This window comes from Musca domestica, unplaced genomic scaffold (assembly GCF_030504385.1).
Source record: "Musca domestica strain aabys unplaced genomic scaffold, Musca_domestica.polishedcontigs.V.1.1 6, whole genome shotgun sequence".
Classification (NCBI taxonomy): domain Eukaryota; kingdom Metazoa; phylum Arthropoda; class Insecta; order Diptera; family Muscidae; genus Musca; species Musca domestica.
The window spans coordinates 10,167,165-10,194,455 of record NW_026712363.1 but is presented as its reverse complement, the minus strand read 5'-3'; the positions used below and the strand labels follow the sequence as shown (position 1 = coordinate 10,194,455).

The 27,291-nt window shown below is 37.0% G+C and overlaps 1 protein-coding gene across 1 annotated transcript; it reads left to right on the top strand.

The window, feature by feature from the left end:
- Window positions 1-5,438: 5,438 nt before the first annotated feature.
- Window positions 5,439-9,559, top strand: LOC101896326 (mucin-2). Its single transcript, XM_005177429.4, has 2 exons — window positions 5,439-5,597; window positions 5,666-9,559. Exons 1-2 carry the CDS (start codon window positions 5,588-5,590, stop codon window positions 9,505-9,507), a joined length of 3,852 nt encoding a protein of 1,283 aa, XP_005177486.2. The 5' UTR covers window positions 5,439-5,587; the 3' UTR covers window positions 9,508-9,559.
- The last annotated feature ends 17,732 nt before the right edge of the window (window positions 9,560-27,291 follow it).

Genomic DNA, 27,291 nt, shown 5'->3' with positions numbered 1-27,291 from the left:
TGTGTTGATTCCAAGTCAGAATGGAATCGATTGTTAATTTCGCGTTTTATGAGCTTCAGGAATATTCAAAATGTTGACCCTTTATTGGGGAGGCAACTTAAGAAGTGGACCGATATATCCCACACCTTCTTGTACCTCCCCACAAATGGTCGAAATTTTCAAAAAAAAAAGCAATAATCCGGAATTGCTCCAACCTTGCAAATCCTAATATTTGCGTCAGTTCTAGGTCAGGTGCTGAAATGGGTAATATCGGTCCACTCCATCAAGTGCCTTTCCCACAAAGGGTAAATATTTTGACATCCGATTCCATTACAGACTTGGTACATCCCAATATATCCATCAATACAAAATCTGTTATAAAGACGGTAAAGATGGGACCATTTCTTTTGCTACCTGCCCCAGATATCAGTTGTGCAGATGATATATATACAGATACCTACCTTTCTGATACCTCACTTACAATGGGTCACATCTGTCATAACTTGCGAAACAAGTCAGCATTTCCTTACAAGTAGCTATATCTAAATATATCTCTCTTTGCCAGAAACATGAGATGAATATGGAATATATGTTTTTCCACAAATTATATATAATATTTCGATTTTCTTGTAATATTGCCCATATCAATATTTGACTACGTATTAGGTGAAGCATGGAATGAAATGTTAACATTTTTTAAAAATTATCACAATGTCATGTAAAGTGAAATAAGTAGTCGATAAATTCCAAACCTAGCACGAAGCAATATTTATATGATAAAGGGTTAAACATTTGAATAATCATAACAGAAGTCAAAATATTTTTAAAAATCGAACATTGACTGAAGTTGTACATCTGTTGGCAAATCCGACCGAACTTTTTTTTTTTTTTTTGAAAATTTCGATCACAAAAGAATAAATGGACCGATATTGCACATCTGCGAACTCGATATAAGTTTGATAAAATATTACAATTTACCAAGTTTGGACTAAATCGGATACACCCTTGGAAAGTTATTGTGCGCACCAACCAGCCATACCGACAGATCGACACCAAATGTCCTGAAACGGATTTTTTCCAAAGAGAACTAGGGTCTAGTACCGCTATTTCGAAAAGGCACGTTTTGGCCGTATTAAATGATATATACCCTCTCTAGCCATAGGAAATTTCTTTCATTGCTTATTAAAATCTATAACTCATAGCTCTGATCGTATATTTTAATTTCATCAAAGCTGATTCGTTTACAATCCCGAATTAGAATGTTCGTGGTACTTTAAAAAACATTATAGGTGACATGCATTTCTGAGCCTTTGTTTGTGATGTGCTTTACTGTAATAATTACGAATTAAATTTTAGTAAGATAAATATTTATTTACTTTACCGGAATAATAAAAAGAAAATACATTTATTTATTGTAGTAACTCTAGCGCAGCGAGATTGAAGGAAAGGTGTATGGTTGCCAAGTTCTGATTATCTGATATGTTAATTTTTAAGAATTGTCATTAAATTCGGCCAGGCAGAACTATTTTTACCATCCACCATGTGAAAACTTTGACTATTCTGACTTAAAATTAGGACTTAAGTATCCGTTTCCGGGCTATGGTCGACAATGTATATTGAAACATTTTAAGGGGATTTTTCCTACTCATTCAGTTGTAGAAGGATTAACTTGCGACCACTTCGGTGGAAAAATTTCAAGTTTTCAAAAAACCCTAAACTTAGTCAGTGTACACCAGGGCAAGGCAAAAAGGATCCCATGGTATGCCTTGTGTTTTCACCAACACAATTGTAAAATGAAAATAGTTTTGAATTTTCTGTGAAAATGGTTTTAGTACAGTATTTTGATTTTTCTAAGCACTTGATAAGAGAGGTGCTGTTGGAAATTTTTATAAATACATCGTAAAACATACTATAGTACATAAATATAACTTATTATGTTTATTGTGAATATTACAGTTTTTTAGATTTATCTTTATACCCTACACCACATAGTGGTAAGGGTATTATGTCTTTGTGCATTTGTTTGTAACATGGAGAAGGAAACGAGATAGACCCATAGTTACTTTTGAGGATCTCCATAGAATCACTTTCTGAGTTGATTTATGTATGTCAGACCGTCTGTCCATGTATTCTTGTGAACAAAATGAAGGTCGCATTTATTATCCGGTTGAGATGAAATTTTCCAAACAACATTTGTTTGGCCCAAGGACGAACTCTATTGAAATTGGAGATAATCGGTAAAAAATTGGATATAGCTCCCATATATATCTTCGTCCGATTTGCCTTTTATTGTGCACCAAACGTGTAATATCAGCCCACACATACAACCAAATTAGGCTTGAAAAAAGTATGCCAAATTTGATCGGAATGGGTTCAGATATAGCTATAGCTCCCATATATATTGTTCATTCGATTTGTTATTTTTGTCCTCCGCAAATGGGATGGTATTTGGCACATGCATGAGTCTTGAAGCTGGTATGCCAAATTTGGTGAAGATCGGTTCAGATATAGCTATAGCTCCCATATATATTGTCCATCCGATTTGTTTTATTTGTTACCCACAGCCCTAATATGCACTCCGTAACAACGATATTCAGGGAAATATATCAAATACAGCTCAGAAATATCTTTGCTAAATTTTATCGAGATCGGTTCAGATTTGGATATAGCTCCCATATATATCTTTATCTGATTTCATATTAATTTTGCACCAAATGGGCAATACAAGTCCGACTTTAGGACTTTCTTTACTGGTTTTAGATTGAATTTGTAATACTACATTCAAATGACAGTGACAAGAATTTTTTAATGGACAAATTAATTCTTCTTCCAAATTGGTGAACATTGTAATGTCTACTTATTCCTCTGATTTAATATATACGATATACAGAGTCAATATTTTGTAAAAATAATAAAATGTGTTAAATCAGAATCACAGAAATAATCATTTCAGACCCAATAATGTATTTATGTTTTCAATCAGCTGACTATCAGTTTAACTATTTTGAATTTGAAATTTTGAAAATATCTCCTTATTTATTTTTCGAGGACCTTTATAATACCCATTCTGTACCTCTTTACCGAATTATTGTTGAATCAAATGTGCAAAAATAGCAGCGAATTTTCCCAATCAAAATATTAATGATAGATAAATAAAGATGCCTTAAAACAGGCACTTAAGAACTGAAATACAGGGTGATATAAAAAAGTGCAACAAAGTCACATCAATGTCGGAAATAGCATCAAATTTTAGAATAAGTTTAGATTTGTTCGAATTGGCCAACGAAACTGTCACACGCTGCCCAAATATTGTTCTGCGGTATTTTGGTCCATTCCCGGTGAAGCGCTTGCTTGAAGTGATCGACACTTTCGTTTTTTTTTAGTGTCATCCTTGCTTTCCAACAAACTCCAGACACAATAGTCCAACGGATTGGTATCCGGAGATTTTGGTGGCCATTGTGCGCTGGAAAAAGCGAGGAACCTCATTTTGTAATGATTCTTCTGAGTGCGATGATTGTTGGAATGTCCAAGGTCTGCGGCCAAAATGTTTGCGTGCCCAAGCGACCATCGGCTGTTATTGCGGGCCACACCATCATCATGGCTGGCGATTGAATTCTGGTTGCAACCGAAGGTGCACATTTTCAGCTGACCTATTCGGCAAGTAAACACGGTCAATTGGTTTGTTTACAAACTACTGAAGAACGAATTTTTTCTTATCGGAGAAAACCAAATTCGGCAGTTCACCTCATTCGGCTAAGCGAAGTAACTCTTTTGAGTCCATTTTCTTTCTGTTGCGGTGTAAATTGGAGGCACGCACATTTAAATTGAAGGCACGCCGCTACTTTGGTGCATCAAATATGTGAAATCGGCCGGAATACATGTATGGGAGCTATAGTCAAACATCAACCGATTTCTAATCAATTCCATCTCTCTGTCCGAACATATATATATATATATATATATATATATATATATATATATATATATATATATATATATATATATATATATATAAAATTGAATTCCTTTATGTATTATATATATATATATATATATATATATATATATATATATATATATATATATAAATCTTTTTAACATTAAAGATCACTTAGAATCATCAGTACAAAAAGTAGTGGACCCTAAATGACACCAGAGTACACAGCTATGCGTGTTTTGTATATATTGAGAAAATCTGATATTTAAAATTTGTAAAAGTTGGTTAAAATTGAATTCCTTTATGTATTATTATATGGCGCTGAAGGAGAACGTGGACCTATATACACAATGTTTCTCTACCTGAGGCAGTAAATATTAAGAACCATAAATACTGAATTTGAGATAAATTGGTTAGAAAATGTGGTATTAATTGTCAAAATTCTGAATATCTGGAATAATCGTAATATAGGGGATAAATCGGAAAACTTGGACCTATAAAGGTCATGTTCTACCACCGAATGTAGAATCCATTGAAAACTCTAAAAATCATATTTGAAATAACTTCGGGAAAAATGTGACTAAAATGATCCAGAGACCGAATATCGGGAGTAACCGTTGGATGGGGACTATACGAAAACGGAGAGCGATGTGACTCAATAACGTATATATCCTGATTACTGACAAAATACACATGTGTTCAAAATTTTAGACTTCCATATCAATTCATGCGAAATCGAATTAGAAAGTTACACTGATCAAGAAGATATACCCTGTTACAAACGAAATGACAACGTTAATGGCAGCTATGGAGGATATATAGTACGGTGAAGGGTATAAAATATTGTAAATATTGGATTATGCATCGGCATATTATAACGATTTTGGATGTTGGTAATTTAAAGAAATTATTAGTACTGTAGAGGTCTTATCGAAATTTTTCCTATCAGAAATGCTGTAATTTTCACCTATGAAATCGTAGCGGTTTTTATGTTACCATTCAATCGAAATATTTGCCTGAGACGTTAAGCATTGATATCATAAATGAGGTTAATGTATTTTTTCAACTGAATCGTGCGATAATTCAATATTTTAAAAATTAGAAGATAACCTTCATGGTATACATTTCTTTAGTAACTATCCGTCTTGACAAATATTGTTTTTTTTAGTGTGAACAAGTTCTATGAAAGGAAATGTTTAAAGCATATCTAAGATTTGCTGAAACAAGAAAGTAGTAGTAGCTTGATTTCAAGAAAATGTTTCCCAGTATTCAAAACAATCTATTAATATACAGACTGGGAACCACAAAAAAAGCTGAAAAACGGGTAACGAAAGTACCCAGAAAAAAATGTTTGCCAGACATTTTAAAATAAAAAATAAAATGTTTACAGCAGCAATTACCATCGACAAGAAATTCGCCATTTAACATTTGCAACTAACAAGCTTTTTATGAAAAAAGATATCTATCATCGAGATAAGAACCATGTCTTGATGGTCGGTATAACATCATCACTTTTATCGAATCGATACCATCCGCAATTACGCGATATAAAAGGAACAGGCCGGAAAACCCAAGGCAGTGTCGTTAGTAGTCATTTCTAAAAAAGTCATTCGTAAATTTGCCGAAGGTGAATTGAGAACAAAAGAAAGGCAACATTTTCAAAAATAAAATATGACCAATGGTGAGTAGATAGAGTACGGAATTTAACATTGCCCAACATCTTAATTGACTTACTTCCTTGTACGTCAGTCATATTTCTTTATTTATTGCTGGGTGCCACACTGCACTGTGTCTGGACCCTAGACGTATGCAAAGGACAACCGAGTGGAACAAAGTTAGTGCATCCAGCTGATTGCTCACGGTACATTTTATGTATACATGGTAAAACGAAATCAATATATAAATGTCCTGCCGGGTACCACTTCAATCGCTTGGCCTCGGTGTGCCAAAAAAGGGAATATGCCGCCTGTGATCCTCTACTCTTAAGATCACCTCTATTTAATGAAAGCGATTGCATGTACTGTAGTTCTGTGTGTGGATGTTCTTGTCCAGAAACAGAACCTATTACTCCCGGTACTCCATGTCCACCAGGAACACCAACTGCTGGAACACCAGGTACTCCCACCGAAGATGGTCCCGGTACACCAGCAACACCTACTGCAGGTACGCCAGGCACACCTTCAGAAACGCCTGCAACTCCAACAAACCCAGGCACCCCGGGAACTCCCGGAACTCCGACTGCTGGCACACCAGGAACTCCCGGAACACCGACTGCTGACACACCAGGCACACCTGGAACTCCTGGAACACCAACTGCGGGTACCCCTGAAACACCAGCTACACCTACAGAAGATACCCCTGGCACTCCTGGAACACCGACTGCTGGCACTCCTGGTACCCCTACCGGAGATACCCCTGATACACCAGCTACCCCCGGAACTCCTACCTCAGGCACACCAGGAACTCCAGGCATCCCGTGTACGCCAACCAGTGCAACACCAGGCACACCTGGAACTCCCGGAACACCGACTGCTGACACACCTGGAACTCCCGGAACACCGACTGCTGGCACACCTGGAACTCCTGGAACACCAACTGTGGGTACCCCTGAAACACCAGCTACACCCACAGAAGATACCCCTGGCACTCCCGCAACACCGACTGCTGGCACACCTGGCACTCCTGGTACCCCTACCGGAGATACCCCTGATACACCAGCTACCCCCGGAACTCCTACCTCAGGCACACCAGGAACTCCAGGCATCCCGTGTACGCCAACCAGTGCAACACCAGGCACACCTGGAACTCCCGGAACACCGACTGCTGGCACACCTGGAACTCCTGGAACACCAACTGTGGGTACCCCTGAAACACCAGCTACACCCACAGAAGATACCCCTGGCACTCCCGGAACACCGACTGCTGGCACTCCTGGTACCCCTACCGGAGATACCCCTGATACACCAGCAACCCCCGGAACTCCTACCTCAGGCACACCAGGAACTCCAGGCATACCGTGTACGCCAACCAGTGCAACACCAGGCACACCTGGAACTCCCGGAACACCGACTGCTGACACACCTGGAACTCCCGGAACACCGACTGCTGGCACACCTGGAACTCCTGGAACACCAACTGTGGGTACCCCTGAAACACCAGCTACACCCACAGAAGATACCCCTGGCACTCCCGGAACACCGACTGCTGGCACACCTGGCACTCCTGGTACCCCTACCGGAGATACCCCTGATACACCAGCAACCCCCGGAACTCCTACCTCAGGCACACCAGGAACTCCAGGCATCCCGTGTACGCCAACCAGTGCAACACCAGGCACACCTGGAACTCCCGGAACACCGACTGCTGACACACCTGGAACTCCCGGAACACCGACTGCTGGCACACCTGGAACTCCTGGAACACCAACTGTGGGTACCCCTGAAACACCAGCTACACCCACAGAAGATACCCCTGGCACTCCCGCAACACCGAATACTGGCACACCTGGCACTCCTGGTACCCCTACCGGAGATACCCCTGATACACCAGCAACCACCGGAACTCCCACCTCAGGCACACCAGGAACTCCAGGCATCCCGTGTAAGCCAACCAGTGCAACACCAGGCACACCTGGAACTCCCGGAACACCGACTGCTGACACACCAGGCACACCTGGAACTCCCGGAACACCGACAGCTGGTACACCTGGAACTCCTGGAACACCATCTGTGGGTACCCCTGGAACACCAGCTACACCTACAGAAGATACCCCTGGCACTCCCGGAACACCGACAGCTGGAACACCAGATACACCTACAGAAGATACTCCAGGAACTCCTGGTACTCCTACCTCAGGAACACCAGGTACTCCCGGCACCTCGGGAACGCCTACTGGTGATACACCTGGAACTCCTGGAACACCATCTGTGGGTACCCCTGGAACACCAGCTACACCTACAGAAGATACCCCTGGCACTCCCGGAACACCCACAGCTGGAACACCAGATACACCTACAGAAGATACTCCAGGAACCCCCGGAACTCCTACCTCAGGCACACCAGGAACTCCAGGCATCCCGTGTAAGCCAACCAGTGCAACACAAGGCACACCTGGAACTCCCGGAACACCGACAGCTGGCACACCTGGAACTCCTGGAACACCATCTGTGGGTACACCTGGAACGCCAGGTACACCTACAGAAGATACACCAGGAACTCCAGGTACACCAGGAACACCAACAGCCGACACACCCGCTACACCGGGCACTCCAACAGCTAATACACCAGGAACTCCTGGCACCCCGGGAACGCCTACCGGTGATACACCAGGAACACCGACTGCTGGAACACCAACCGCGGGTACACCTGGAACACCAGGTACACCTACAGAAGATACTCCAGGAACTCCTGGTACTCCTACCTCAGGAACACCAGGTACTCCCGGCACCCCGGGAACGCCTACTGGTGATACACCTGGAACTCCCGGTACCCCTGGAACACCAACAGCCGATACACCAGGTACTCCTGGAACTCCAACTGCGGATACACCTGGAACGCCAGGTACACCTACAGATGATACCCCTGGCACTCCCGGAACACCAACTGCGGGTACACCTGGAACGCCAGGTACCCCCACAGAAGATACTCCAGGTACTCCTGGAACTCCTACCTCAGGAACACCAGGAACTCCTGGCACCCCGGGAACGCCTACCGGTGATACACCTGGAACACCGACTGCTGGAACACCAACTGCCGATACACCAGGTACTCCTGGAACTCCAACTGCGGGTACACCTGGAACACCAGGTACACCTACTGATGATACCCCTGGAACACCGACTGCTGGAACACCAACTGCGGGTACACCTGGAACACCTGGTACACCTACAGAATATACTCCAGGTACTCCTACCTCAGGAACACCAGGAACTCCCGGCACCCCGGGAACACCCACCGGTGATACACCAGGCACACCTGGAACACCCGGAACACCAACTGCCGATACACCAGGTACTCCTGGAACACCAACTGCGGGTACACCTGGAACGCCAGGTACCCCTACAGGAGATACACCAGGAACTCCAGGTACACCAGGAACACCAACAGCCGATACACCTGCTACACCGGGCACTCCAACAGCTAATACACCTGGAACTCCCGCCACCCCTCCAACTCCCCAGTATTGTCCAAATAATTCAACTATTTGTTACAATAAACCGGATAACGACAATGGATATGTAAACGGTACGTGCTCTCAATATTATGTATGCTTATCTCAGTGTGCATACATCTTCACTTGCCCCAATAACTTGTTATACAACACGAATACCTTGCAATGTGACTATCCTGAAAATGTAAAATGTCCTTGGGAGAATTTACCACCGACTGGACCATCAGCAGGTCCATCTGGACATGCTTGCGAAAGTTCTGGAAAATGTTTGCACCAGCGAGACGGTACGATATTTGCCGATGACTCTTCACCGAGCAACTTTATCATATGCCAGTGTGAATGTGAAATTGTAACGCCTTGTGCCAAAGGCTTGGTCTTTAACCCGGCAATCAATTCTTGTGATTTTCCCAAGCAGATATAGTCGATTAGAAATAATTTAGATCAGCACAGAAATATATGAGTATATTATTAAAGATAGACGTTTTATTCTTCTTAGAACTTGAATTAAATCCTTCAAAGTCCGAAGTTTGGTAATAATGTCACTACTATTCCTGTGTTAAATGTTTACACCAAATAAAGCTTCAATTTTCACAATGGAAGATAAAAAAGAATTATTTGGTAGATACATCGAACAGTGTTGTCGTTGCAAATCACAACAGATGAATCCTTCAGAAAATGTCCATTTATTTAAAAATATATTTTGACGTTATTATAATCTAAACCGTGAATCTGTAATGGGGAACGTTCCGAACAAGTGAGCCAATATTGTCAATATGGTTCCAGATTTGACAATATCGACCACTTTTATATGGGAATTGATAGTATTTGGAAAATGTTGAAATATGTGTGCGGTACCAGATATGGTAGCATTCCATTTTCACACTCCGTAAAATACTGATAAAATTTTTGGGATGTTCAATTTTTTAAAAGAACATTTGATTTCAAATTTTATTGAAAAAATAGCTAAACCCGGTTCGCTTTGCTACCCTTTTGATTTTATATGCATACAAAATCTATATGAATACTTGTTGGTTTAAGAAGAAAAATAAGACAAATTCAAAAAAAAATAATAATAACCTAATTATTGTAATACTTTGCGTAAACAAACAAATAGTTGGTCTATCAACGCGTGAACAGCTGACCATGAGAAAAGCAGAATCATACCAAATTTAGTCCGCATACATGAAGGGTTTATAATTCGGATACATTAATTTCAAGGAAACTGCAATCTTTTGAAGTTAAGTGCCATTTCTGTTGTAATTAGTGAATTCGAGGTAGGAACATACTTCCCCGTAATGATCGTATCCTCAATTAAATTGTTGTGTGGTATTTTACTGTTACTTTAAAACCATTGCAGAGGTGTTGTGGGTCAATGCTTCTTAATAAAAAAAATATCCCAATCTGAACCGATTTCAATATAATTTACTTTTAGACCAAATTCGTCACACCTTCCATATTTCATTGAAATTGGAAGTACATACCGTGTTTTGTGAGTCAAATATGTGAAATTGACCGATATTATATATGGGAGCTATATCCAAATCTTAACCAATTTCTAATTAATTTGTCAAGTTTATTATTGCAACCAAATTCCGCCAAACATTCTGAATTCCATTGTAATCGAACATACATATCGTGCTTTGTGCATAATATACCTGCAATCGACCGAAATATACATATAGAAGCCATACCCAAACCTCAACTGATGTCAATATATTTTATCAATTTTTTGGTACCAAATATCGTCACTCTGTCCGAATTTTATTGGAATCGGACATATGAATCGCATTGGGTGCATCAAATATGTAAAATTGGTCGAAAATATATGTAGGAGCTATATCCAAATCTGAAACGATTTGAATATAATTTGACAAACTTATTTGTGTACAAAATTTAGTCACTCATGCCAAATTTCATTGAAATCGAACATATGTATCGTGTTTGGTCTATCGAATAAACGAAATCTGTCGAATATATATATATATGGTAGCTATACCAAAATATGAACCGATTTCAATATAATTTGGCAAATTAATTTTTGTTCCAAATTCCGTTATGCATTCCAAATTTGGAGACTGTATCTGCAATCTATCAAGAGATATGTGCATATAAGGCTTAATTAGTGAAAATGTTTACCTTATTGTGGGGAGGTACTAGATGTACGGTACATGTGTTAGTAGAAATATTCTGATGTGTACAATTTGGAGAGAATCGGATGCTAATTTCGCAATTTATGAGTGGTACAAGAAGAAGTACTTGACCTTGCACTGATAAAAATATGAGGACGGAAAAAGTTGGAACAAACTTCAATGATTATTTCCTTTTTTCGTTCTCTTTGGAAATGTTGACATTTTTGTGCAAGGTACCTGAAAAACTCGACCAATATTGCCTATATCCGAACTCAATCTAAGTTTGATATTAATATTACTATATATCAGGTTTGGAGTTTTACCAAATGGTAAAATTCGGTTGAATATGAAAAAATCTATTAAATTTGGTGAACAATGAACGATCTCGATAAAATTTGGCAGATGTATTTTCGAGCTGTATCTGATGTGCGATATGAAATATCCTTGTTGTGAAGTGCATCTTACGCATGTGAGGGACTTTAACACCAAATCGGATGAAACATATATATTGGAGCTACAGCTATATTTGAAACGATTTTCTCCAAATTAAGAGTACTTGTTTATAAGATGAATTAAGTCGGATTTGCCAAGATTAATTTCATTTGGGCTGATACTAGCCATTTGATGCATAATAAACCTGAAATTGGATTAAGATATGTATAAGAGCTATATTCGAATCTGAACGGACTTTTACAAAATTTTAGGCATTTTTTCTCAATTGACCTAGCACAAAAGATCGAATGCTTCTATTGTGTAATCAGGAATGTTCTTTCCGTTTTTGGTCCATTTCAACCCCTAAATATATTGCGGACATCTTTGAAAACAATAGGCCTAGCCCTTCTGTGTCTAACCCTATCCTTTTCCGTGAGGATCGGACGATAATTGCAGACTGCATATAATAACCCCAACCTGTGTTGTAAGGTGAAAAAATATTACAAAATATACATTTCAATACTAAGTCAACTTGAAAAAAATCGCATGCGCTAAAATAAATGAAAAAATAACAAAATGTCACAAAATACAAAAAAAATCTATATTAACATCATTATAGGCATCTTTTTATGCGATTTTTTAGATTGAATTCTTTTATGACAAGAGGACATTCTGAATTGACAAAATTTGTCGAAATCGGTCCAGCCATTTTTGAGATATAAGCATTCTTGCTAACATCCCCTTACTTTGTATACACACATTGTACATATTTCGCTATATATATCCTCCTCCTCCTTATAAGTTTGATTGGGCCAAAAATTATGTAACACCTCGAAATATTGATTTCCCACATAGGAAAGTATATATGGATCTTCCTATCTCGCCGAGTTGAGTCGATCTAGCTATGTATGTCCGTCCGTCCGTCTGTCCATGTTAATTTGTAATCACTCTACAGGTCGCAATTATGGCCCGATCTTCACGAAATTTAGAATGCAGGTGGGGCTAGGGTCAGAATAGAACACTATTTCTTTTGGAGATGATCGCATAATATTTAGGGGTCGAAATGGACCAAAAACTGAAAAAATGTCGGATTTTGCAGTAGCTATACAGGTCGCAATTATAGACCAATCGACGCGGAACTTCGCTTGTAGCTAGAGTTTAGGGCGGGGAAGAAGCCTACAAATTTTGGTGGTCATCGGGTAATATTTAGCGGGTAAAATAGACCATATCTTTCGTGTTGAAAAAAATTCAGAATTTTTCATTAAACCGCTAATATTTTAAATCCCGGCGAAATCACAAAGCAATGACAAGGTTACTTCTGATCTTTACATTGATGTTAACATTCAACAAATCGGATATATAACAAAATATGTGCGATATATATGTTTATCAAAGAAGATATGCTTGAAAGATCTCTTATATGTCGAGAACGGCTGAACTGATTTCGACAGTTCTCATTAATTCAGAATGGCCTCTTGTCAGGAAAGAAAAAACGTCTAAAAAATCGCATAAAAATATCTCTCTAAAGATGAAAATATTGATTTTGTAAAATTTTCTCATAATTTTTCAATTTTGTCATATTTTTGTCATATTTTCATTTTGAATTAAACATTTGGTAATATTTCTACAGCTAACTAAACTAAGTAGTTAGGATATCAGGATATAATATACAGATCGCATTTATGGCCCGATCCTAACGAAATTTTGTATGGAGATAAGATGAGGGTCAGAATAGAAGCCTACTCTTTTTGGAGATGATCGCCATATATTTAGGGGTTGAAATGGACCAAAATACTGCAAAATTGTCTGCAGGTCGTAATTGTCGCCCGATCCTCACGCACATTTGAATGGGGGTTACCGCACATTGCAAAAGCCAAGCAGTTTCCGAAGGCCATCCAAAAATATTCAATGTGTGAAATAGTTTGCCAACTTTTGTAGACAAAATACGAAAATGTCCATTCCAGTGACTTTTTGGAGAATTCACAAATACAGGAAAGACGCACTTCTGACTATTTCGTTAACGCTGATTTCGTTGAATAATATAGTCAAATGTCTGTATGTCATATAGATGCGTTTCAGTCAAAAACTAATAATGAATGTTAATCTTTTGTCACTTCTGAGAGATCATAGGTCTTTGGGAGATATTGGTTCCAGATCTAGGAAGACCATTTAAGTGCAACATCTACCATTAAATTGGAAATGAGCAAATTAGTTTAAGTTACTAATATACGAATATTGGAGAACAAAACCTGATGGTTTTTTTTTTATTATTTTTCACAATATCTTGTGGAATTCTGTCGAGTATTTCGCCTAATAAACTGTATGGTTTATTATAGTGTTGTAGGGTATTGAACGGTCGGCCCCGCTCGACTGTAGCCTTTGCTTACTTGTTTTTTTCCAATATTTGATCGATTGTATTTAAAGTTTCAGTTACGATTCAAGTACTTTTCTTTTAAACATTTACAATATTTTTTTATAATATATTTTGAAAATAAAAAATAAACATAACAAAAGACCCATTTAATTTTAAAATGTTAAAATGTTATTGTTTATTTTATCACAACAAAAACATGTTTTTCTCAGTCGAACAATATCCATTATATGATAACATATTAAATGTTATTTTCAAAACCATTTCTTTGAACAAAATTCATCATGAAATAAGTATATTTATCGACATTTTTTATCAACCCTATTCGTAGTTCATTATTATGTACAGAGGAAAGGCCACACTAAAACGTTCTGATGAAATAATTAAAATTCAAAATTAATGGAAAATTATGACAAAACAGTGGCAGGTTGTCTTAAAAGATGCAATCTTTAAATGAAAGAAGTTGTGAAGAAGTCATAAAAAGATAAAACTATAACCAGTTATTATTTTCTCTTGGCCAAAGTAAAGAAAAAATGGCGTGGAATATGTTGGCGAGTTTAATCAATTTTATTGTAAGTTTCAATCACGCTGTACATGCATATAAGGTAAGATTTCCGGTAAGAGCAGAAATGTTCATTATATCGGGTACGATAATTTTTATTTTTGCAACCACAAAATAAGCACAAGTTAAAACCAGTGAGGCGGGTCAAAAGGCGGACGATGCAGATACCCTACACCACTATGCGTATTTAAAGCTTCCGTAACAAAAAAAAGTTTGTATTTGGAATTTATGTGAAGTAGATCGTACCAACTATGGTCCTTTTTTTATTGGAGCACTGATATACCGGACCTATTTATTGGAGCACTGATATACCGGACCGAGTTTCATCAAATGGAAAAATTCAGTTGAATATGAAAAAATCTATCCAATTTGGGCTTATATTACATATTTAGTGAACAATAGCCGTAAAATCGAAAGAAAATGTATATCGTTATAAAAAATAATAATATAAAAGTTATAAAAAATCTAAACCGATCTCGATAAATTTTAGCAGAGGTAATCCCAAGTTGAAGCTGATGTTCGGTATCAAACCTCTTGCATATTACGCATGTGAGGGAGTTAAAACCCCCAATAGGATGAAATATATACATATGGGTTCATCCAAACCGATTGTCACCCCATTTGATGTACTTGCATCTAGATTGAATTCGGTCGTGTGCGCCAAAATATAGGTCATTTTGACTGATATTGGTTTTTGGTGCACAATATACACAAAATCGTTTGAAGATATATCATCCGATTCTCACCAAAGGTTCGTTCGTCCTTGGGCCAAACAAATATAGTTTGAAAAATTTCATCACAATCGGATAATTAACGCGACCTGCATTATCACAACAACAAATGCACAAAGACAAAATACCCTTATAGGGTATAAATATACAAATTTCTGTGGTTTGGTTGGTTACTTTAAATGTCACCTCAACATTTTCCATATTTTGCTTCTTTAAAGAATGATTTGGCCAGGGCCGGAAAAAATATTGTTTCTATTTGTTTTGTGTTTTGTAGAATTTACTCCACAAGAACTCAACCCGGAATTAACTTCCAACGAACACTCCATCAAATAACTAAACAAAAATACTTTCGTCAAAATGTTGGTGGTTTGTCATAAAAACAAATACTTCTAGCCATCTTTTGTTTGCCTTCCTTGGGGGAGTAAGTAATGCTGAATGTAAAGTAAAGGATTGTTGCATTTCAACTCTAGGCAATTTTTAATTCAACGTCTAGACATGGCCTATCGAGTGGAGTTGTAGGAGAAAAAAAAATCACCAGACGACAGACTGTTCGTGTAAGTGCTAAGCAGACCTTTTTTTCTGAATTCGAGTGGACGCCGTCGCTTCCTTCCAAAAAAAAATGAACATAGAAACGGAGTAAAAATAAAAGTAATCGATTTGCTATGTATTTGCTCCAGTATTATCCTCGACTACTATTCAACTACTTTCCATTGCCGTATTTACTTACAAGACGAAAGTGGGTGGATTCAAAAGAGAAGGAAACAACGAAAATTATTTGCCATGGCACTGCTCCAACCCGTATCCGGCACTCAATGTATGTCGTTGGAGTGTTAAGCAAATAAATGACAAACAATGCTGACGATAATGTCGCTCCCTCTGCCGGATCTCTGGCTGATGTGACTGCTTCTGCTGATGATGTGGATGATCACAATCATGACGATGATGATGGTGGTGGTGGTGGTGTGGCGACAGTGTCGCTATTCTGGCGCAAAGTAATTGATACATTTTCATCAGAAATTATACCTCATTTCAGTCGACGACGAGCGAACAGTGACAGTTTTTATTAATTAAGGATGTCATGCCTGTCACACGATGAAAACAAAGAGGCAGTCTGGCGGCTGAGCAGACGAACAAACAAAATGAATGATGGATAAACAAAAACGAAATAATCATAAAAAGGATAACAATTTGCACACAGTGGCCCCCATCAAATGCTGCATACAAGGTTTTAATTAAAATGGTACTTGTGTCCCCAAAAATAAATTGCTAAAGGATTTTATTTGCTTTTCTATTGATTTTCGTTTTATTTTTAGTGTGGTGTAATAATGAAATGATAACATATTGTATTTAAAATTGCTAAAATGTTAATGTTGTGGGCATTAGAACTACACAATGTCTGTATTCAGGAACAGAAGAATTCATTTGTATAACGTCTCGCAATGTCAGAGTACTAGGAAACGCGGACTTATGTTTATTGATAATGGCAAATTCCATCCACTTTGATCGTAACAAATTACACAAAACAAATTACACATAACAAATTACACATTATATGGTTCAATCGGAATAGAGACTTTGGTTGAACACCTGATAAATTTTATTACAGATAGTTTGGTAAGAATTGATTGGTTGTTAGAAGATTATTTATCCACTTAGCCTTAGGACTACAGACGTGTATATTAATTGATAAGTCAAGATGTATCCTAAAAAGTCCATTTTTAGAAAACTTGTCTCCTTGAAGTCCATATAGGCTATGTGTCTGAATGTTACGTAATGTAAATCTCGATGGAGAGATCCGTTGGAAGATGGGCAAATCAGTTCAATTTATCTGGTGGCTCAAATGTTTCAAATATATTAATACAAGAATTTCATACAATCAACGGTCAACACTTCAAAAAATTCCAGAGAGCTTCGGGACGTTCTGTTATTTGGGGCTTTATGAAAGAGCGGACCTATAAGCAATTATCAGCCACAAAATGTATTACCAAAGACATATAATCAAAGACATAGAAGTATAAAGATAGGACAAGTCAGAGTCACGATATTTACACCAGGGGGATTTATCTCTGTTGTTACGATATCATAACAACATAGTCACCAATGTCAAGTGGCAAATGCAATTCTTAATTGTTTCAAAATACCAATAGAATACAAGTTTGAGCCCAAATTTTTGGATTACAGAAAATAATATTCGTAAAACTGTTCTGTAATTATTATACCTTACAACGCTTAGTGTTGGGGGTATTATAAGTTTGATTGGCCAAAAATTATGTAACACCACGAAAAAGGATCATCCTATCTCGCCGAGCTGAGTCGATCTAGCTATGTATGTCCGTCTGTCCATGTTAATTTGTAATCACTCTACAGGTCGCAATTATGGCCCAATCTTCATGAAATTTAGAATGTAGGTGGGGTTAAGGTTAGAATAGAACCCTATTTCTCTTGGAGATGATCGCATAATATTTAAGGGTTAAAATGGACCAAAAACTGAAAATTTTCCTGATTTTGCAGTTCCTCTACAGGTCGCAATTATAGACCAATCGATGGGGCTACAGTTTAGGGCTGGGCAGAAGTCTTCCAATTTTGACGGTAATCGGGTAATATTTAGTGGGTGAAATAGACCATAAAATTTGTGTTAATAAAAGTCAAATGTTCCATTAAACCGCGAATATTTTTAATCCCTGCGAAATCACAAATAGACGAATCGGTCAATTCTTATCGTTACGTAGATGCAGCTAATAAATATATCCGGTATATATAGCGAAATATATACAATGTGTATATACAAAGGAAGGGGATGTTAGCTAGAATGCTTATATCTCAAGAACGGCTGGACCGATTTTTACAAGTTTTGTCAATTTAGCATGCCCTCTTGCCATAAAAGAATAATAACCAAAAAAATCGCACAAAAAGATGCCAATAATGATGTTAATATAGATTTTGTAGTATTTTGTGACATTTTTTCATATTCATTTAATTTTATCGCATGGATTTTTTAAATTTAACTTTTAGTATGGAAGTGAATATTATTAATTGTTTTTCACCTTACAACACAGGATAGGGTTATTATATATAGTAGAAACCAAAGGACACGAAATCTCACATGAAGTTAGGGGTTGCGACAGCGGGTAGAATGGACCACTACTTTTGTGTGAAAAAGCACCAACATTACTTACAGGCTATATCCGAAACACACAAAAGGCCAACTTCTGACTTTTTCTGCTGATTTAGTTGAAGAATATAGCCAAATATCGTAGACAAGCAAATCATATAGATGAGTCTAAATTTGGAGATACAGAGGGGCCTCTTGCTTTAAGAGATGATCGCAAAATATTTAGGGATTCAAATGAACCAAAAACAGAGAATAATTTTCCTGATCACACAATTGAAGCCATTCGACACTGAGAAGAGAGTCAAGGACAGGGAAGAATTCTATCATTTTGGATTACCATTGGATTATATTTAGCTGTAACTAACAGCACGAGGGAGTGAAGAGAAGATGTGTATGTGTAGAGTTATTTTCGAGCAGTATCGGACTTTAGCACCAAATGGGATCCGAATTTAAATATCAACTACCTGTTTCTAGGATGAATTCAGTCAGAATTGCCAATTGAATTCAGTCAGAGTTGCCAATTGAATTCAGTCAGAATTGCCAAAATTCAGTCCATTTGGGCTGATATTAGCCATTTGGTGCACAAAAAAACTGATACCGGAAAAAGATGCATATGGGAGCTATATACACATCTGACCCAATCTCTATAAAATTTGACAGAGGTATTTTTAAGCTCCATAAGTTATCTGGTACCCAATGTAATACTTGCGGGGATCATATTACGAATGTGTGAAACTTAAATACCAAATCGTTTGAAACATAAGTACGGGAGCTATACCGATTTTATCCAATTTTGATTTACTTGATTCTAGGCTGAATTCGGTCGGATGTGCCAAAAGTGAAGAATTAACACGAAATCAGTTGAAGATATATATGGGAGCTATATCTCACTTCGAACCGATTCTCAACAATTTATATAGGGTTCATCCTTGTTGACAAAAATAAATGGATAAATAAATAGACTCAGCAAGTGATTCTATGAAGATCATCAAAAGTAAGTATGTGTCTATCTCACTTCATTCTCCATGTTACAAACAAATGCATAAAGACATAATACCCTTACCACTATGTGGTGTAGGGTATAAAAAACGTCAGAAAAAAATATATGAAGAAAACTTACGTTTCGAATAGAAGTATGGGACATTTATATATGAATTGGTTTAAGACTTCACCTTTCTGCGGGTGCATCTTAAATGCCCATATTTATACCCTACACCACATAGTGGTAAGGGTATTATGTCTTTGTGCATTTGTTTGTAACATGGAGAAGGAAACGAGAATGACCCATAGTTACTTTTGAGAACCTTCATAGAATCACTTTCTGAGTCGATGTATGCATGTCAGTCCGTCTGTCCGTCCGTCCGTCCGTCTGTCCATGTATTCTTGTGAACAAAATGCAGGTCGCATTTATTATCCGATTGAGATGAAATTTTCCAAACAATATTTTTTTGGCCCAAGGACGAACCCTATTGAAATTGGTGGGAATCGGATCAAATTTAGATATAGATCCCATATATATCTTCATCCGATTTCGGGTTAAATGTGCACCAAATGTCCACTATCAGTCCAAATTACCTGAATTTTGGCACACCCAACCGAGTTCGGCCTAGAAGCAAGTATATCAAATTTGAAATCGGTTCAGATATAGCTATAGCTCCCATATATATCTTTCATCCGATTTGATCTTTAAGACCCTCACATTCCTACTATGCACTCCACAACCGTGATATTTGGTACCAGGTATTAGATGGAGCACAGAAATAGCTGTTTTAAATTTTATCGAAATCGGTTCAGATTCGGATATAGCTCCCATATATATCTTCATCCGATTTCGGGTTAATTGACCACCAAATGGCCAATATCAGCCCAAATGGCCCGAATTTTGGCACATGTGACCGAGATTAGCCTTAAATCAAATACAACAAATTTGGAAAAATCGAAAATCGGCTCAGAAACAGCTATAGCTTCCATATATATGTTTTTTCCGATTTGGTGTTTAAGCCTCTCACATTCGTAATATGCACTCCACAAGAATGATATTTGGTTCCAGATATAAGATACAGCCCAGAAATAGCTGTTTGTAATTTTATCGAAATCGGTTCAGATTTGGATATAGCTCCCATATATATCTTCATCCGATTTCGGGTTAATTGTGCACCAAATGGCCGATATAAGTCCAAATGGACTGAATTTTAGTACATAAGACCGAATTCAGTGTAGAAGCTAATACGTCAAATTTGGAGAAACCCGGTTCAGAGATAGCTATAGTTCGTAAAATGCACGATAGAATTAGATAGATTTTGATTTTGTATAAAATATCTCATAGAGCTCTGAAATGCCCTGTATAAACCTTTTTACGAGAGCTCTACTAAATATGCATAGTGGTGTAAGGTATCATATAGTCGGCCCCGCCCGGCTTTTGAGCTTTCCTTACTGTTTTTTTTTTTTTTTTTGAAAATTTTCAATTTTTTTACAAGTTTTTGTAAATTTAATTTTTTTTGGGGCTGCCACAAGTAAGTTTGAATCAAAAATTGACAAAATAATGGTTATGGTAATACTGGCATACCAATTATCTTCGGAACTTAACGAAAGCTTTCAAATTTTTTACAAAAGCAGATTTAAAACGAAAAGGACGAACAATTCCAGAGAAAGTATTTTTTACAAAAAAAAAAAAAAAAAAAAAAAACACACACGCTATTGATATCAAATATTCTACGAAATACTTTTGTATGAAATGTTATCTCGATTTTTTCTACGTTAAAAAACTAAAGTGATTTCCACTGATTAACAGACAGCCAGATGACCGGATGTGCCAAAATTTTGCAATATTCTTATTTAAAGAGTTGCATACGGAATGAAGAACTAAATATTCCCCTATAGTATGGTGGTGGGTATAAGAATAGCTTCCGAACGGAATGAAGTAGGTTGATTAAATTTTGTATTAAGAATGGACAAAGTTGATCCACATTTTTGATATAGACTATCAACAGATTTAAAGTGTATTTTACGTATACCCTCCATTGTATGGTGGTGGGTATGAAAATAAACGCCAACAAAGGAAAAAGTAAACCGATATGACCAATTTTTAAGCAAACGATGCTAAATATAATCCATAGGTTTCTTTTAAATTTCAAAGCTCTATCTTAAATCTTACGAAGTACAACAAGTGTATTGTACATATTTTTAGGGTTCACTTAAAAGTCAAGCCTAAGACCCAGACCCATTTTTGGTGTTTGATCTACTAACTATCACCTCCACTTGTAATTTCCCGCACCCCTTATTGGTTGTTGCGCACATATATCTCTCCACATTCTAATTTTAGCCTTTTCGTTTGAGCCCTTACGATGTATATAGTAAAAACATGCTGAGTTGTACTCTGATATCATCAATCTCTAAGAACCACTTTTTTATTGATTTTATGGCAAGCATATATTCTCTTATTTACACGATTGCAAAAACGATTTTAATTTCCTCTTGTCGTTCTCTCTCGCATTCCTCCTCGCCAATGCTATGCATTACCAAAACTGTCGATAACATTTTTGACATTCATGAAAACGAAAATAAAAATCTCTTTATAAATCACGCTTTAATGACACTACATGGAACTGCCATTAAAATACAACTACAACTATTATAACGCCTCAAAGGATCGAATTAAAATTACAAATAAACACATAAAAAACGCATAAAAAGCCATGAGGATGGGCAACCGACCAGAGTGGGAACAGCAAACATGCCCACAAAACATAACCAGAGAACAAAGGCTATTCTATGGATTTTTAAATGAAACCGGATATAAAGAACGAAAATAAAAAAAGAAGAAATCAATGTTTTTTTCCAATATTATCGCAACTCATAAAAAAAATTATTTGAGGCATTTTTCCCGACTTGGTGGAGGTTGAATTAAAAGAATAAAATGGTTGCTCGTGCAGAGTTAGCATCCCCTAACAGTGGAAACGGTTAGATGTCGTCTTTGGAGCACAAAAAAACATAAAATTTACTTTCATCCAATATGTACGTATGTATATAGTCGATATTTTGTGCAGTTTTTTTTTTGTGCACAAGATTAGTTCGTACATATTGTACACATGAATATTTGCAGAAATATACTGATGAAATACAGTGTCAGATATTAGTAAAATGAAACCATATTTTCCATCCATAATAATAAAGTAAAGCTGAATATTTTTATAAAAATTAGTTTGCAGAACTTTAGAAAGATTCAAGATATTATGCTGTGAGATAAATCAAAAAAAAAAAAAATAATAATAATAATAATAATAATAATAATAATAATAATAATAATAATAATAATAATAAGAAATAAATAAGTAATATAGATGAAGTTGAGCCCAAAGTAACAAAAACAATAAGACGGGTTTGTAAAGGATGTAGAGGGAGCTCTAATCATAAAATTTACTGAACCAAAACTGATTCATTAAAATTTGGACATAATGAACTATATCCAAATACGTTTTAAAATTTGGCTGGAAAATCAAAACGCCTAAAATCGTTTGATACTGTTGTACAGGGTGAGATAAAAGAACTGCTACAAAATCAAACGCTATAATTTTTACATTTTTTTTTAAATTTTATTGAATGAAAGCAAAAAATGTCGGAGATTTTAGAATAAGTTTAGATTTGTTGGAATTGGTCACCTTTGGCACGAATTATGGCCTTCAAACGGTATCCGGAGATGGCAATGAATTGAGGAACCTCATTTTGTAACCATTCTTGGGTGGCGCGGGCGATGGTGCTGAGTCCTGTTGGAATGTCCAAGGTCTGCGGCCAAAATGTTTGCGTGCCCAAGGCCTTATTACACCCTCCAGAATATTTTCGCGATAATATTCGGCATTTATTCTGATGGTCGATTAATACGAGAGAGCGACCATCGGCTGTTATGGCGGCCCACACCATCGCACCATCACCGTGGCCGGCGCTTGAGTTCTGTTGGCCAACCGAAGGTGCACATTTTCAGCTGACCTCTTTGGCAAGTAAACACGATCCTTTTGTTTATTTACAAACTGCTGGACAACGAATATTTTCTCATTGGAGAAAACCAAGTTCGGCAGCTCACCACTTTCGGACAAGCGAAGTAAATCTTTAGCTCTTTTGAGTCTATTTTCTTTCTGTTGCGGTGTAAGTTCTTGCACTTGTTGGAATTTCAATGGCCTTACCCCGAGCTGATTTTTCAATATTTGACGAATGGAATATTGCGATTTGTTCAGCTCACAAGCCATTTTTCGGCCACTGCGTCGCGGGTTTCGATCAAGTCGCTTCTTTACTTTTCGAACCATTTCTGCTCATGTTGCTGTTTACTTCCGTCCACTTCCTTGACGTCGGGCTACGCTACCAGTATCACAGTAACGAGCGATGGTACGAGACACAAAAGATTTATTCACATTTAAATGCTGGAGTGGTCTAACGATAGCCAATTGTAGTTTCCAGCCAAATATAAAGAAATCACACTATCACGCTCAAATTCCATCACGAATAACTTTTTTCTGGAAAATGCTCACCAAAATGCTTTTGTACGCTAGTATACAATCTAATGAGCTGTCAATGGAATAATTTTAATATCTGTCGGACAAGTGGCTTAGAAATGACAGCAATCTGGAGTTTTTGCAGTTTTGTCATCTCACCCTGTATAGAATCGCTGTCGTAAGTCATAACATATCAAAGTATTTAAAATTGTTACCCTTTGAGGGTGAGGTACTAAAAGAGGTTCCCAGATTTATATCATCTTCGCAACATATATTGTTTTACTGTTTTGTATTTGTGAAATTTGAAGAGAGTTAGAAGCTGTTTCGCTTTCTTTGGGCGATTTGTACCAGAAGAAATGGTCCGATCTCTACCATCTTTGTAACAAATCTTGTGTTGGTAAAAATATTGAGATGTACCAATTCTGAATGGGGTCGGATTTTAGTCTGGTGTTTTATGAGCTTCATATATATCCAACATATTGACCCTTTGTGGAAGAGGTACCAGAATCAGTGAACTAATATATATCCCATCTTCACGCAGATCTTGTATTAGTACATATAAAGGATGTGTGAAATATGAAGAAAACCGGATATTTATTTCGGATTTTATAATCCCCCTTTCAGGGGGAGGTACCATAAGGAATGGTCCGATCTTTACCATCTTTGTAAAAGATCTTGTGTTGAAAGAAATTTTGAGATGTGTCAAATCTGAATGTTAATTTATCGTTTTATGAACTTCAAGAATATGTACCAGAAGGAGTAGACCAATATCTGTTCACCCCATACCTTGGGTTAATAAAAGAATTGTGATGTGTGTAATTTGAAGACAATCGGACCCTTACATCACGTTTTACAAGAGTTATAATTATTCAAAATTTTTACCCTTTGTGGGGTAGTTGGACCGATATTATCATTTTCGCACCTGACCTAGCACGGATGCAAAGATTAGGATTTGAAAAGTAAGAGCAAAATCGGATTATTCTTTCTGTTTGTTGAAATATATTTTGAAAATTGGAGTGTACCCATATTGCCTATCTTCAAACTCGATCTAAATTTGATAATGATATTACGATGTACCAAGGTAGCATCAAATAAGGTACTCCCTACGAAAGCTATCGTGCGCACCAGACATACAGGCATCGATAAGACTAATATCGAATTTTTCAATGAAGTTGGTCGAAAAAGGTGCAAACCGTTTTGAACAGAAGGGACTTTTGGATTATGAATGATAAAGATATCGACCAAAAATTGCACTCATCTGAACCGATGTTTGTCGCAATATGAACATTCCGCCAGATAGTTTGAAACCCGCTATAAATAATATGTAATTTATGACAGTATCTATGAAAATATTAATGCTACGTCCTTTTGAAGTGCAAATTAAACTACTTTTAAAAGTCTTCCGTGGCGCTAATGAAAGGGTGTAGCTTTCATATGTTCATAGATACAGTCAGATATTACACAATATGTCCATCCATTGCATATTAATTCTTATAAATTAATATTTACTTAAGAGCTTAGCGACTTGAGCATTTTATGTCGTTATTACTCAAACGATCGGCAGTGTAAGTATATATGTTGATAGCTAAACAAACATGATGTTGTAGTTTGATGATTTTTGTAGTTTTTTTTTTAGATTCTGAGCTGTAATAAAAATTGGCAATTTAACATCATCAGTTGCGTTTTATGTGGCATACATTGAAGTCGTAAAAAACTGCTATAAAACTGTTCATGTTCAACACAAGAGAACCAACAAATACCCAGAAAAAAACATACGCACATGGGAAACAACTTTTAGAGATGCGTGGAGTATTAATACAATGAAATGAAAACAAATAGAGAAATTGCCGACATTATTGTTGTTGAAACCCATTTAAGGGCGTTTCATTAATTACTTTTCAATACACAGAGAAATAATCGGAATTTTAGGAAAATATGTTGAGGGTTCTCTCAAAATTAGTTTTTTGTTTTCCTGAAACCCCGGTGTTAAACTATACATTAAAAAATGATAGTCCGTCTGTCTAAAATAAAACGTTTTTATGAAAAACATCACGATATAATGTTTGAAGCACCAGGAACTTCCTAGATTTGATTATACCCTTCACAATACTCTGATTGGTATGCACGTAAAGTTTGTCATTCCTTTTGTAACACCTTGAAATAAGCATCTTGATAAGCATACGATTCTATGTAGATTTCGGCATGTCCGTCCGTCGGTCCGCGATTCTGTCGGAACTTCTGCCGATTTCTGTTCTTCAGTGGAAATAATTCAGCATTCAGATAAAATTAAGTTTTTAGACAAAATTGTACTTAAATATATCTAAGGCCGTAAAATTGGTATTCCCTCTACTATAGTACGGAGGATATATTGGGTTTATTATTTTTAACACTTCGAAATAAAATTCTGCGTCCGCCCGTCTGTGGAAATCACTCTATCTTCCGAACGTGTGTTAAGTCTGAAAATGGAATACTCCGGTATATCTGGTACCTCACGCACATAGTAACATTTTCTAAAAATTATCACATATCTCATGTAAAGTGGACCATATCGACCATATAGCCCCCACATAGCGGCACGACCTAGCTGTAATTTTTTCAACAAATTTGCGTTAAATTTGCAAATTGTGTTCCCAGCTGAAAATAATCTTCACATAGGTATAACAAGTTGTGCAGACTTCATTTTACGGTACCTCTAGATTATTTAAGTCACATTATTCAACGATTTTTAAAGTTCGTATTTGCAGTCCAAAATTTCCTACGGCATATAATTATCTATGCTATTATTTTTGTTAGCCTTCAAATAAGTGTATCCCCGAAATTCGGTTCTTAAATGATTTTGGGCACTTTTATCAATTGCTAGAAGTTTGGTATTAAAACTTTGCAATTTGTTCTTCAGTGGGGTTAAATTTTCCTATGAGAGTCATTTTGGAATATTTAGTTTATTATAATAGAAGATTCACGTGATCTTAATTAAAACAGTTAAAAAAGCAACAAAGTTCAGCATATACCCTCCACAATTTTGAAGAAAATTCAAATTAAAAAAAATCCGTGCAAAAACACATATCAAATGAAATCCCTATGGGGGCTGTACGAAGACGTGTTCCATCATAAAGAAGTTTTGTCATAGGCTTTGAAACAATTCCGGAGAGTAATGCCGATAAAATGTTAAAAATAACGAATATTGGGAGGTATCGTTATATGGAGTATATTCGAAGACGTGAACCTGCATACGTGATTTTTTTGTCATATGCTGTAGTACTCATTACGAACTTTAACTACGAAATTTGGAAAAATTACAGTGAATAATGTCCGCATTTCAGAAAGTGTCGTTTAATGGGGGCTCCAAGTAAAACAGCATACACCTTTATTTTTTGTTATGGTCTTA